Raw genomic sequence first — 14,388 nt, forward strand, 5'->3', positions numbered from 1 at the left:
CTCAAGTGGAACTCATCCAGTCTCTTCCCTCGGAGCCCAGGGTTCCCACTCTCTCCCCAGGGACGGCAGGAAGACCAAGGACGGGACAGTGCCTGGAAGGTTCTGTGTTGGAGATGCAGCCAAGCACTTTGACACCGAGAGCCAGTACTTTGATTCTGGACGTTTAAGCTGCTGCAGCAAAGTCCCAGCGGAGAGTTTCCTTAAGGGGTCCCCAGTTGACTCCAGGACTGATGCCCACATGGCAGGTGGGGAGCGGATTCTCCTCCGACTTGAGAGCACAGGCAGAGAAGCCATCCCCACCAGCTCCTTCTCTCCACCTGGGAGCCCTTGCACTGGATTTTTATTCTTGAGAACCCAGCAGGCGCCTCATGTTAAACCAAGCTTCTTAATTTCCATGTTCTTAGTACTATCCACAGAGTATCGATTTCCTCCCCAAAGAATTGTACATTTATTTTTCTGGATGAAGAGCCATTTGAAAAACACTCCATCCTTCATATAAACGGAAAGACAAAGAATATTTGGAAATTCTCCTAACATTCCCTAGAGATGCGACAGAGCCTTCCTTCACACACTTCTGCTGACCTCCGGGCACTCAAGAAGGATTAGGAGTCAAAGGCCTCTGAGGAAACCTGGCTTCAGTTGAAAAGAAGCCGCTGTGAACGTGCTGACCGCTAAGCCAAGTAGCAGGGCTGGCCCTCAAAACTCTGGCCCCGTCTGCTCAAAGGGCCATCAGGAGGGCGGTGGAGTCCAATGCCACGCCTTCATTGAAAACCGTGTTTAGTTTTGTCACCTCGTTTCGTTCTGCCCAAGGAATGTAGATACATCAGGGCATCTTTCCAGCCACGAAGAAAGCTATTCCAGAAGCACGCAGGTTGGGATACAGCTAAGGCACCCCAGCCCTGGTGGAACAAACGAAACCCGGATGCAGTGGGGTGACTAGAGAGCAAAGTGGGCAGTGGCCTGCCTCCTTCTAGAGAAGAAAAGTCACTGGGGGATGGGGAGAGTGGAAGCCCCCCCCCCCCCACAACAAGCCAAGGTAGGATTCGTGTGCCAATCTGAGAGAAGGAAGGAGAGCCTGGGCAACTCAGAGGCAGGAGCTTGCACAGGACCAGGAGTGGTGCTGAAGAAAGATGCCCGGGGCACCTCAGCACAAAACCAGCTGAGGACAGGTGCCAGGAAGAGTTTCATCTCAACTAGGAGAGGCCAGGTTCACAGAAGACACATAAAGGTGGTGAGGAGACACCAAATGATAATCAGTTGTTTATTCCTTTATAAGGAACATACCCAACAGAATGACATGTCATAGTGGCTAACATTTTAATAGAGGATTCCTCGTCATATTAATTAATTCACTTATGAATAAAATTGAATTAATTGTATTAATTTCTTATCATTTTTACTTTTTTCTTGCTTATTGTAAGAATACACTTAAGATGAGATCTACCTTCTTACATCTTTACACGTACAATACAGGATCATTAACTTGAGGCATCACGTGTATAGCAGATCTCTAAAATGTATGCATCTTGCAAAACTTCAACGTTTCACCCTTTGACCAACACCTCCCCACTGCTCCCTCGGCACACCCCTGCCCCTGGCAACCACCATTCTGCTCTCTGCTCTAATGAGTTTGACTCCTTCAGAGATCTCATATATGAGGATTCATGCAGTAATTGCCCATCTGTGACCGGCTTATTTCACATCCAACAGTGGTCTTCAGGGTCTTCCATTTTTTTTCATATGATGGGATTTCTTTTATTTTAAGGCTGAATAATATTTCACTGTACATATATACACCACATTTTCTTTACCCAGTCATCTGTCAATGGGCATTTAGGTTGTTTCCATATCTCTGTCATTGTGAATAATGCTGCAATGAACATGGGAGTGCAGATATCCAGATTCTGATTTTAATTCATTAGAATATATAACCTGGAGTGAGAATGCTGGATCATAGGGTAGTTCTATTTTTATTTTATTGAGGAACCTCCATACGCATCATTTTATATTCCCACCAGCTGTGTACGTGAGTTCAAATTTCTCTACATCCTTGCAAACACATGATTATCTTTTATTTATTTTCTTCATAACAGCCATCGTAACAGGTGTGAGGCAATAGCTCACTGTGGTTTTTGATTTGCATTTCCCTGATGATTAGTGATGTTAAACAACTTTTCATGTACTTACTGGCCATTTGTCTGTCTTCTTTGAAGAAATGTCTATTCAAGTCCTTTGACCATTTTTTAATTGGTTTATTTGTTTTTTGCTAGAGAATTGTAGGAGTTCCTTATATATACTGGATATTAATCCCTCATCAGTCACGGGGTTTGCAAATATATTCTCCCATTACTTTTCATTTTACTGTTTCCTTCCTTTGTTGTGCAAAAGCTTTTTAGTTTGATGTAGTCTACTTGTCTTTTTGGTGCCATTTCCAAATCAATGCCCAGGCCAAGGTCAAAAAGCTTTTCTCCTATGGTTTCTTCTAAGAATTTTATGGTTTCAGGTCTTATGTTTAAGTCTCTAGTGTGCTATGAGCTGCTTTTTGTGTATGGCTTAAGAGTCCAATTTCATTCTTTTGCAGGTGGATATCCAGTACTAACAACACTATTTGTTGTTCACAAACCACCTGTTAAAGTCACTTTCCTTTCTTCATTGTGTATTCTTGGTTTCCTGTTGAAGATCAGTTGACTGCATATGTGTGGGCTTATTTCTGAGCTCTCTCTTCTGTTTCATTGGTCTATATGTCTGTGTTTATGCCAGTACCACAATGTTTTAATTTCTATAGCTTTGTAATTTATTTTGAAACCAGGAGGTATGATGCCTCCATCTTTGTTCTTCTTTCTCAGGATTGCTTTGGATAGTCAGGGTCTTTTGTGGTTCCACATGAGTTTTAGAATTGATTTTTCAATGTCTGTAAAAAATTCCATTGGAATTTGATAGCAATAACAATACCAAGTCTTCCAATCCATGAACATGAGATGTCTTTACATTTATATGTGTCTCTTTAAATTTCTTTCATCAATGTTTTGTAATTTTCAGTGTACAAGTTTTTCACCTCCTTGGTTAAGTTTATTCCTAAATATTTTATTCATTTTTATGCTATTGAAAATGGGATTGTTTTCTTAATTTGTTTTACAGGTAGTGTGTATAGAAATGCAACTTTTTTTTTTTCTATGTTGATTTTGTATCCTGCAACTTTTCTGAATTTGTTTGTTAGTTTTAACACATTTTGGAGGAATCTTTAGGGTTCCCTACATATAAGATCATGTCATCTGCAAAGAGAGGTAATTTTACTTCTTCCTTTCTGATCTGGATGCCTTTTATTGCTTTTTCTTACTTAATTGGTCTGTCCAGGACTTCCAGTACTACGTTGAATAGGAGGGGTGAGAGTGAGCATCCTGTCTTGTTTCCAATCTTAGAGAAAAACTATCAGTTTTTTACCACTGAGTATGATATTAGTTGACAATATACGCCCTTAACTATGTTAAGTAACATTCCTTCTATATCTAGTTTGTTGAATTTTTATCATGAAAGGGTTTTGAATTTTGTCCAGTGATTTTTCTGTATCTATTGAGATAATCTTATTATCCTTCATTCAATTAATGTAGTCTATCACTTTTATTAATTTGCATATGTTGAATCATCTTTGCATCCCAGAGATAAATCCCACTTGTTCCTGGTGTATGACCCTTTTAATGTGCTGTTGAATTCAGTTTGCGAGTATTTGGTTGAGGATTTTTGCATCTGTGTTCATCAGAGATGGTGGCCTATAGATTTCTTTCTTTCTTTTTTTTTTTTGTAGTGTGTTTGACTTTGGCATCATGGTAATGCTCATGTCATTAAATGAGTTTAGAAGTGTTGCCTGCTCTTCAGTGTTTCAGGAAAGTGTGAAAAGGATTGGCATTAATTCTTCTTTAAATGTCGGGTAGTATTCACCAGTGCAGGCATCTTGTCCTGGACTTTTGTTTGTTGTAAGATGATTCAATCTCTTTACTCATTATTGGTCTGTTCAGACTTTCTATTTATTCATAATTCAGTTTCAGTAGGTTGTATGTTTCTAGGAATGTATCCATTTCTTCTAGGTTGCTGGCACATAAGTGTTCACAGTAGTCTCTGATGATCCTTTTTATTTCTACGGCATCAGTTGTAATGTTTCCTCTTTCATTTATGATTTTATTTTTTTGAGTCTCCCCTCCTTTTTTCTTAGTAATCGAGCTAAAGGTTTGTCAATTTTGTTTATCTTTTCAAAAACCCAACTCTTAATTTTATTGAAGTTTTCTATCCTCTATTTTGCTTATTTCTGCTCTAATCCTTATTATTTCCTTCCTTTTGCTGACTTCAGGCTTAGGCCTAGTTTTTTTTTGGTTGTTGTTGTTCCTTGAGGTGTAAAGCTGGGTTGTTTATTTGAGATCTTTCTTCACCAGTAAGCCAACACTATAGATCAATGGACCTAACAGACATATACAAAACATTTCCCCTAACAGCAGCAGAATACACATTTCTCTCAAGTGCACAAGGAACATTCTCAAGGATATGTCACACATTAAGTCACAAAACAATTGTTAACAAATTTAAGAATATTGAAATCATACCAAGTATCCTTTCCTACCATGACAGAATAAAGCTAAAAATGAGTAACAGAAGAAAAACTGGAAAATTCACAAATACTTGAAAGTTTAAAACTGCACTCCTGAACAACCAATGGGTCAAAGAAGAAATCAAAGAGGAAATCAAAAATTATCTTGAGACAAATGAAAAATGAAAACACAACATACCAAAACTTTGCAGTGCAGCAAAAGCCATACTAAGAGGGAAGTTTATAGTGATAAATGCCTATGTTAATTTCTTATCTTAAACACACATATCCCTTATTGTTTTGCACTTATTGCACAAGTACTCATCCTACCACCACCTGGTGGCAGTATACCTAAATACAGGGTCCAGTTTTGAGTTGGCGAATAAACCCTTTGGAAGGTAGATTATGTGAAACTGAATACAATAAGTGATGGAATATATAACAGTAGGATGAGCTACATGCTTTGATTCATGAGAAACAGAGAGAATGGTAGTGTTGCCCAGGAGCAAGAGTTCCAAGGCAGAGCTGTGCTCACCTGACACAAGAGGGCGCTCTATTGACTTTTCTGTTTTCTCCACCAATCAGATTTTCTTCCCTTTACTTTGGTCTCCCATCTCTTATTCACTGAAAGCACTTACTGCAAAGGTAGCATTTGCTCTCGGAAGAACAGAAGCTGTTCAGATTTTTAAGATGCCCCAAAGCTGACAAACAGGACCAATGGCATCGCCCACGACCGAGTCACGATGTTCACCGTGATGCCCTGAAGTCCCGGTTACTCACCAAGGTTGTACCACATGTCCCTGATTTCGAAGCCAATCTGTCTCCTCATATCTCCGTACCTGAAAACCAGGGACAGGAAAAACGCTGAGTCACTCTATTATGGAGCATTTGAAAATCAGACTTGGATTATTTTTAAGTGCAATGAAACTCTCCCATCCCTGAGACAAATAAAGAGAGTGTCAAGGCATCAACTTCTTTTGACACCAAAAGGAACCGAAGGAGGAGGAATCCAGCTAGGGAATCTCATTTTCCCATCACCACAGATTACATAATATCCTCCCCTCTGTGGAAACACTGGGGAGGTGGTGGAGAGAAATGAAAGTATTTTCCTTTCTTCGGTCTCTAATGGCAGGAGAAAGAGAACCCGGCTCCTTGGCTTGAGGGGGAGTTTGTTTTCCACGCATGTTATAAGCATCCAGGCACCAGACACCAAATGACATCCTACAGCCCGGCACACAATAAGCAGTTCTCACATGTTAAATTAAGCCCTGGAGTCTTAGACAATCAGAGCAGGGAAGGCCTCTTCCATATACCTCCCAGCTCCTGGCTCTTTCTTTATCATTTTCAATGTAAGGAAGGGCTTAACACCAAAAGATGTCAACAAACATTTCCCCGTTTTTATGTACCAGCAAAAATAAATGCTAATTTTCTTCCCAGTGGGTCAGCAGAGGGGGTGTGTGTTTCATGAGTAAACAGAATTTGATGCTTCAGAAGATAAACCTTTATTAGTTTGTGAGCAATTTAACATTTTCCTTTATTGCCTAAGGAAAAGGCTGATTATATTACAAATAATAATTTGCAAAATTATCCTACAGTGTTACAGTTTAGCAGCTGTGTCGTGGCACCTGCTCTGTGCGTCCTTATGTCAGCTGATGTGGAAAGAAAAGCTCTGATTACAGATGACCGACTTGTGCCTCCACAGGTAGAGATCCCGGCTGGTAAATCAACAGCCCCAGCTGGCTGCTGCCCTTTATCAAAGTCTCGGGTACCCTAAGCACCTGTCTGTCACTTACAGCAGGAAAGGACAGCAGACCCTGCGAGAATCTCAACCAGGAAAGACGAACGCACCCAGCAGCTCCTCTTTTGGAGAATTCAACCTGGGGAGCATCACAGCTGGACAGGTGCCAGGGCGTTCACTGTACACGTGGAGAAACCGAAGTGAGAGGGCAGCGTCATACCCCTTCCTCCGAGGACAAGCTGGTCCTCTGAGGTGAAGGTATTACCTTGCAGAGCAGCCCGACACCAGGGGAGCACTGCTGCAGGGAAATTCGGTGAGAGAGAGGGCATCTCTGCCCAGGAATGCTCCCAGCACCAAGCCCCAGGGAGCAGGGACCGGGTCACCCTTCTGCGCCTAGCTGGCACCCAGAAGTGCCCCAGGGGCACAAGATCTGAGCACCAGTGAGGCGTGCACCTTTTGAGGCTTGCAGAGCCGTTTTCCAGTCCCCATTTTGCTACTGTGGGAATGACAGAGGGGTCCCAGCACCCAGGCCTGGAGAGGATGCGGGTGGCTGCATGATGACTCACTGGGAAGACCATTCTCTGGGCTTTTACCAGGAGAAGAGGACCGGGGAGAGGAAAACCACGCTCCATCCAGCGCAGATGCTTCCTCCTCAGGCTGGAGGGGTCCTCGCTGTCCAGGGGGCTGAGCTGCCTTTCAGGGGAGCAGGTGTCTGGGGAGGTGAGGGGTGTGGCATCGCAGGGAGGACCCCGAGAACGTAGACACCCCAGGCCCTGCTACCGGGCGTTCAGACCTCAACACAGTGAGGACGCCAGAGGCCCAGAGGAGGCGAGAGCCTGTCCCAGGGGTGGGCCTGTCACTAACTCAAGCTTAAAGACTCTTAACTGCCAAGCAACTCCTTCTCAGCCCAGAACAGTATCTTTTGAAAAATACGAATGGTTAAAGCCAGGCTGTTCTCCATCAGGGTCTGCGCCTTGCTGGCCCCTGACTCAACTTCCTCTCCTCTTCCTCTTCCTCTCTTATAATAATTCAAATCAAACCCCAAAGTTCAGAAAGATAAAGTGCAGGAGAGCCTTGGCAGCAGCGGGCTCACGGTTTGGGTTTGGATCACCAGCAGTGACCCGACGGACGTCTCAAGTCCTACAGTGACTGCTGTTTGTCCAGAGCTGGACTTGACCCGGGGACCCCAGGAGGCGTGTGAGGAGAGGGAAGCCGGCCCCCGTCCCTGTCTCTCCGCCTAGCGCCCCTGCGCCTGGTGCCGGCGGAGAGTGAGGGGCTCAAGGATGCCTGGGTTACATTTTTCAGTGCCGCTTTACTGTCTTCTACGTGGGGAATGATGTGTCTTCACAGTATTTCAGAGATTAGCAGAGATCTGAGTGCACATCGCTCAGGAGAGTCAGGCCTCTGGTAGAAAGGTGCTAAAAATGCCATTATAATAGTCAAATAAGACACAGGTGCTCGAGGCTGGTACAAGCTGAGTAAAGAGCTGGAAGGTGAAGGGCAGGACTGAATCTCCCTGGCAGTTAAGACTGATCTTTACTCTCATTTTAATAAGAAGGCAGCTTTGACAAATCTATACACGTCTCCGCGTTAATCCCCGAATGGAGTCACAGCTGTCACCAGAACTTAAGAGCGATTCCTGAACCATTTGTAATTCTTGCCCCAAGGAGGAGAAAAAAGCAGTAATGGAGAGTATCTGGGATCATGCTCCTACCTAGAGAGAGAATTCCAGAGCTGGTGGCAGCCTTAGAGACCGTAACTAAGTCCATGACTAAAGACTTACAGTTGAGGGAACTGAACTGCTCCTGGGGGGGAAGCAAAATGACTCGGCCATGGTCACAGGGCAAGGGGAGAAGAGACTGCACAAGCCTCCAGACTCCCAAAGAACTCCTGTTCTTCACCCCCAGCATGCACCTCGAGGACCAGAGAGGGCAGACTTCCACGGTGCCACAGCACAGCACTGTGTCTCACCCCTCAAAGTGCATGTGTGGTGTGTTTCATTTGATTTGATTCTCAAAGTAAGACCACAAGGTGAGGAAGACGACGTTCCCGTAGCCATTTTCCCACTGAGGAAGCAGAGACTCCTGGGGGGGAAATGACATGCCTGTTTCTGCAAAGCCGGAGTCACCTGGTGCCCCCCACCACACCCAGGTCGCCTGTGCCCACCCACAAAGTGAGTGGACAACTTCAAACGGCCAGCCCGAGGGAGGTCCCAGGAGGCATCCTTTAGACAGCCCAGGGAGATCCCAGATCCCACATCCAGGCCTGTAACTCTGACCCAAAATAGCATGACTCTGGTCTCTGAGACCTTACCTTAGCGCCTGCTTTCCTGAATCTTTGTCCCAAAAAGCAGAAATCCCATGTCCACCAGAGATAGCCCGAGCTTGGGGGTAAGACCAACCTGAGACCAAATCTAAGCACACTGGGAAAATTACCTGACCACTCTGACCCTTGGTGTCCTCATGTGTAGTACTGGGATAATGATGGCATGATGCTCGTCTCCCAGGCCTTCGGGAGAACGAGGAGATGGTGCCCTCGTCTGTCCTAACAAGCAATGAAGCCAGGCTGGTCCTTCCTGTAAAAGCTCAGAGTGGGCCTCATCACAGCATCCCCCTCATGGCTGCAATGGTCTTTTAGATTAATTTGTTCTGTAAGCGTTATTCATTGTTTAATGAATTACTAAATGCTTACTGAAGGCCAGGCACAGAGCTAATATGGGAACACTAATATAATGTGGAAAAGAGACACAATCCACAGACCTGAGGGACTATTAGCATGTAGTAGAGATGGGCATTAAACAATCATATAAGACTCACACATATATGTATATATAGTAGTTTTTTTTGTTATTATTTATGTTTTTTTGGAGGCCATGGTCACAGTTCTTTAGGAAAAACTGGAGGAGTGGGTTCAGGTTGGCTGTGGGAGAAGCTCTCTTAGAGAGTAATATTTACCCAAGATTTGAAGAAGGAAAGGTGTAATCCAGACAGAGAGGGGAAGAGACCAGCAGGTGCAAAGGCCCTGTGGCCGGGGAGCGGGGTAGGTGAGTATATAGACCAAAGAAGGCAGTGAGACTGGAGGACAGGGAGCTTGCCTTACTCCTTCCCCTTAAGAGGAGGGGTGTGCTGTGAACCAAGGCTGCAGAGGCAGATTTATAAGTATTTTTTTTAAGTTTCAAAAACTCTTTTGCAATAAGAAATACACTAAGCAGCATGCATAAAAATGTATGTATACAAAAGTTCTATGAAAGAATACTTAACTTTACTACCTGCAATCAACTCTGATGCTTTCTTATATTCTATTTCACTGAAAAAAAAAATGCGGGGGGGGGGGGGGAAATGTATGTTGGTCTTGGCTCATGTGGTTGACTTGTGTCCTCCATAAAGATCTGTTAAAGCCCTAACCCCTACTACCTGTGAACGTGACCCCCTAAAGAGGGTCTTTACAAGATGTAACCCTGTCAAGATGAGGTCATGCTGGATGGGGCGGGCCTTAAATCCAAGGATTGGCATTATTATAAGGAGAGGGATACATTTAGAGACACAGACAAACAAGGCTGAAAGCCACGTGAAGAGGGAGGCAGAGACAAGAGTTATACAGCCACGGCCACGGAGCACCAAGGATGGGGGCCACGGCCACGGAGCACCAAGGACCAGGGCCACGGCCACGGAGCACCAAGGACGGGGGCCACGGCCACGGAGCACCAAGGATGGGGGCCACAGTCAAGGAGCACCAAGGATGGGCACCACCCACCCCCAAAAGATAGGAGAGAGGCATGGACAAGGTCCTCCCTCTGAGCTTCCAGAAGGAAACAACTCTGCTGATGCCTTGACTTCAACCTCTGGCCTCTGTAACTATGAGACAATAAATTTCTGATGTTTCACTTAGTTTGTGTTGTTACATTATGGCAGATGACTCTAAGAAATTAATACAATGGCCCATTAAGTTGCTATCCCAGCCCAATGAAGGGCTGAGATGCACAATTTAAAAGCTGCTATCTTAAGGAAAGAGAACAGAATGAGAAGGCCCAACACCAAGACTTTGAGGTGCTCCTGCACTTAATGGGTGGAGGGAAGAGTCTGAGCCTGACAAGGGAGGAGCGGAGAGGCCAAAACAGTAGGAGGAAAACCTACAGAGGGGTTCTGGGAGCCCAGGACAGAGCTGGCCCGCAGCCAGCATCAGGAGTGGGTGGGGCGTGCGGAGTGAGAGAGGCACGGAGGGAGCTGGAGGGAGATGATGGGTGGGGTGAGACATTTTTATTTTTATGGGAAAGACTGGTAAGTTCTGGGGAGGTGGGAGGAGACAGGACCCCAAATGTGACAGATGGGAATAAGCCTTACTAGACACAGGGGTCTGATGTGTCCTCCACTGCATAAAGTTTTATCACATTCAAAAAAATTCAGCATCACTGGGCTGGGGGGTGAGGGGGTGGTGGTGGTGGGATGAATTGGGAGATTGGGATTGACATGTATGCACTAATATGTATAAAATGGATAACTAATAAGAACCTGCTGTATAAAAAGTTTTTTTTAATGTTTTTTAAGAAAGAAAATAAATATGTGCACACAAAAAAATTCAGCATCACTAAAAGAAGATGTGGTATACATTTACAATGGAATATTACTCAGCCATAAAAAAGAATGAAATAATGCCATTTGCAGCAACATGGATGGACCTAAAGATTGTCATACTGAGTGAAGTAAGTCAGGCAGAGAAAGACAAATACCATATAGTATCACTCGTATGTGGAATCTAAAGTATAATACAAATGAATTTATTTGCAATACAGAAGGAGACTCAGAAAACAAACTTACGGCTACCAAAGGGGAAAGGGATGGGAGGAGGAATAAATTAGGAGTATGGGATTAACAGATACACACTACTTTATATAAAAGAAGTAAGCAATAATGATTTACTGTATAGCACAGGGAACTATATTCAATATCTTGCAACAACCTATAATGGAAAATAATCTGAAAAAAAATATATAACTGAATCACTTTGCTGTACACCAGAAATTAACACAATGTTGTAAATCAACTATACTTCAACTAAAAAAAAAAAAAAAGAATATAGCATTGCTAATGCATGTGGGACACTTAATTAATCCTTCGAAAAGGATCTTAGCACAGGTTACAGCTTGTTGAGTCCATCTCCTTGGGTCCCCTTCTAATTCTTAGTATATAGTGAATTTATCTGGAATAATTTGAGTCGCTTAGGAAAAAAATTAGCACAAACACAAATTATTTCCTTTTATAATGTGGAACGTTCAACTGCAGCTTCAGATTAGGTCACACTGCAAAGCAAGGCTTGTCACTGTACTTCTTTCCTTTTGGTTTCCCTAAAAAGTAATGTGTACAGTATGAAGTAACACACTGATGTTTCAGAACCCAGTGTTTGGAAACATTGTGATATTTTGTTTATGCGGTATTTTGGTCCAGTAGTGAAACCTGTCCTCTTAGAAGAGGCACTGAGCTGAGGATAGACTTCTATAGGAAAAACAAAACGAACCAGAAAAGGATGGGAAACATCCCAGGACCAGCTGGCGAGAGGGTACCATGAGGAACCCACATTAATCACATAGGTTCAAATCCATTGACCTGGGCTTGGCCATCACGCTTTACCCTCTCGGGCTGGAATTTTTAAATGGGCATTTTATGCTTAGAGCTGCTGGAGGCCCATTCATGGACCCCTTTCCTCTTCCAGAATGCAGTCTGGTCCTGAACACAGAAGGTCATTTGCAGTCACATCACCCCATTGCCCCAACACTAGGACACACGATGTCTTACAAACTAAAATGGTCAAGTTGGCTGCTAATCCAAAGCCAACTCTTTCACATTTGACTCATGCTTCCGGAGCCCCCGTAATGTACAAGGCGTGGGGGATGGAGGGTGGGGCATTTATGAAGGTCAGGGTTAGCATTCTGCCGCCTTCTCTGTCTTTGTTAGGAGTCACTAGCACCAAGGATGTCTGAAGGTGAGTCAGTTAAATGTTCTCATTATGGACTTTGATTCCTAGAGGTTATTTATTTTGTGGTTCGTTGCCAGATCTTGTACTCAGTTTGGGTCTGACATAATCAGTGTTCTGCACGCTATGGCCCATTCTTTGATGTTACTCCCATGTGCTTTGGGGAATGCTTTTGGAATAAATATCCTAATTATCTCCCCAACCTAGGTCACCAGGAGGACGGGAAGCTTAACAAGAGGGAAGGAACAGGCAGATCTTCTGATACTGGAATTTTCTATTGTTCTGAGCCACAGTGCTGTGGACCAGGCAGACGTGAGGAGCTGCAGGCCGCGGCAGAGAGGAAGGGCAGCGCTGGGGGCACGAGGGGGCTCACGCCGAAGCCCTGGGTTGGATTCACAAACCCTACAGCAGTAGACAAGCTGATGTGGACAGCCAGAGGCTACTAAACAGGGGGGCATCACTCCACTTTCAGACCCCACGGCCTTTCCCTCTAGAAGAAAATAACCCCCTGGATCACGCTCCAGTGTGCTGGAAATCAGGAGCCAGCCATTTGCTCAGACGCCTGGGGTTAATCCCCGTGTCACCTGGTCCCTCGCACCTTGCCCCAAGTCCCCATCACTCCAGGCCCGGCCACTCACTTATGCTTTAGCAACGCCGAGCATTTCTGCTTATAGAGTGGGCCGTGCCCCTTAGGACGCGATGACCCCTTTGGGACTGGCTGTCTGCTGACAAGGGGCTCAGTCAATCAATCCGGTAAACATCTCAGCCACCTTCGCCACCCAGGCTGAGTCCTACATGCCCACCTCCGGGCTGCCAAGGCGTCTGGGGAGCACTTACGTTCTACCCCAATCGTGTAATTTTGCACAGCTACCTGCCCCCTAGACTGTGAACTTCTTATCTCTGGGTCCCAAGCACCAGGACCCGGCCTAAGTACATGGCACAATTTGAAACAAATTAAAACATTTCTAAGGCACTAGAAAATTTAAGCATTTGGGTAGGACCATCTCCTAATATTTCTCATGCAGGTTTTGCTGTTTAGAAATTAAAATTGCACACGGATGATAAACTGTTTAAGGTGTGGCGAGAGGCAGGTTCAACAAACAGGTGAACCAGCGGTTTATCTCAGCCACGCGGCCTCATAGGCCAAGAGCGCTCAACACAGACGCTGGAAATTCCTTCCCCTCGGTGGCCTGGCATGGCCACACACTGAACCTGTGCCCCTGGGAGAGGGCCCCTCGGGCTGCACAGGAGCTGAGACACTCCTGCAAAGACAATTTCTGAAATGTTTGGGGCTTTTTCCCTCGGGGGATCCATGAGACAATTTCAAAGGGAAAATCCGGAGTCTCTCCTTGCCACGGCTGTGAGACAGAGAATTCTAAAAGCCCGATTCAGGGGCCCTCTGGGAGGGGCGACACCAGCTGGCTGTGTTTAATTTTCCTTGGCTTTGAAGCTTCAGAAGGCACAGCACGATGTGGGAAGCAAACGTTTTCTCTGGTGGACAAGGCAAGGCCCTGTGTGGTGAATGCATTTATTGGTGTCGCTCTAGCTTAGACGTTAATGCTCTCACACCACCAAGGAAAGGGCCCAGGGAGAGAGACGGGCCCCGCCCTGACCGGAGAATGCTCAGAATCAAATGGTTTTATTCTCCAAACTGTGAAGGAGACGTCAGCTCTTTTCAGGCAGATTTCCGGTTTAAACTCAATTCTCCTCCGCAGGCATCTCTAAGGGTAGGATGAGCTACGAGCTTGGCAAGGAATGGGCACCGTGTCGGCTGGAGCTGGGGCTGGACCCCAGCCTCACCCCACATGAGCACTGCACACAGGAGGGCAGGACAGGATAACCAGGGCTCTGGAGGGCTCTGCGGGGGAGCGGCTAGGGCCGAGTCCTGTGTGTGCTGGTTATTAGTGTTTCTATTACCAACAGCTTTCCCCATGACAGCTTTTCATCAAGGACAACAAGCTGGGAGCCATCCCTCACTTCCTGGGAGCACTGAGGGAATGTAAATTTCACAAAGTGGTAGCATCCCTGTTGAGCCAATCCCCGGAAGGTGCTGCCTAGAAAAGTCTGTCTCCTGAGCCAAGATGAGGGATGAACCCTGCTGGCTCGG

General features: G+C 45.2%; 1 protein-coding gene across 3 annotated transcripts in view; it reads right to left on the bottom strand.

Annotated features, from left to right (window-relative positions):
- DOCK1 (dedicator of cytokinesis 1) overlaps positions 1-14,388 on the bottom strand; it is a 527,932-nt gene that overhangs the window by 92,899 nt on the left and 420,645 nt on the right. For all 3 annotated transcript variants that reach the window (XM_059900693.1, XM_059900694.1, XM_059900695.1), the window contains exon 32: positions 5,357-5,415. In XM_059900693.1, coding sequence (XP_059756676.1) covers positions 5,357-5,415 — 59 coding nt within the window. The remainder of the gene's footprint in view (positions 1-5,356; positions 5,416-14,388) is intronic.

Source organism: Balaenoptera ricei, chromosome 16, assembly GCF_028023285.1.
Source record: "Balaenoptera ricei isolate mBalRic1 chromosome 16, mBalRic1.hap2, whole genome shotgun sequence".
NCBI lineage: Eukaryota > Metazoa > Chordata > Mammalia > Artiodactyla > Balaenopteridae > Balaenoptera > Balaenoptera ricei.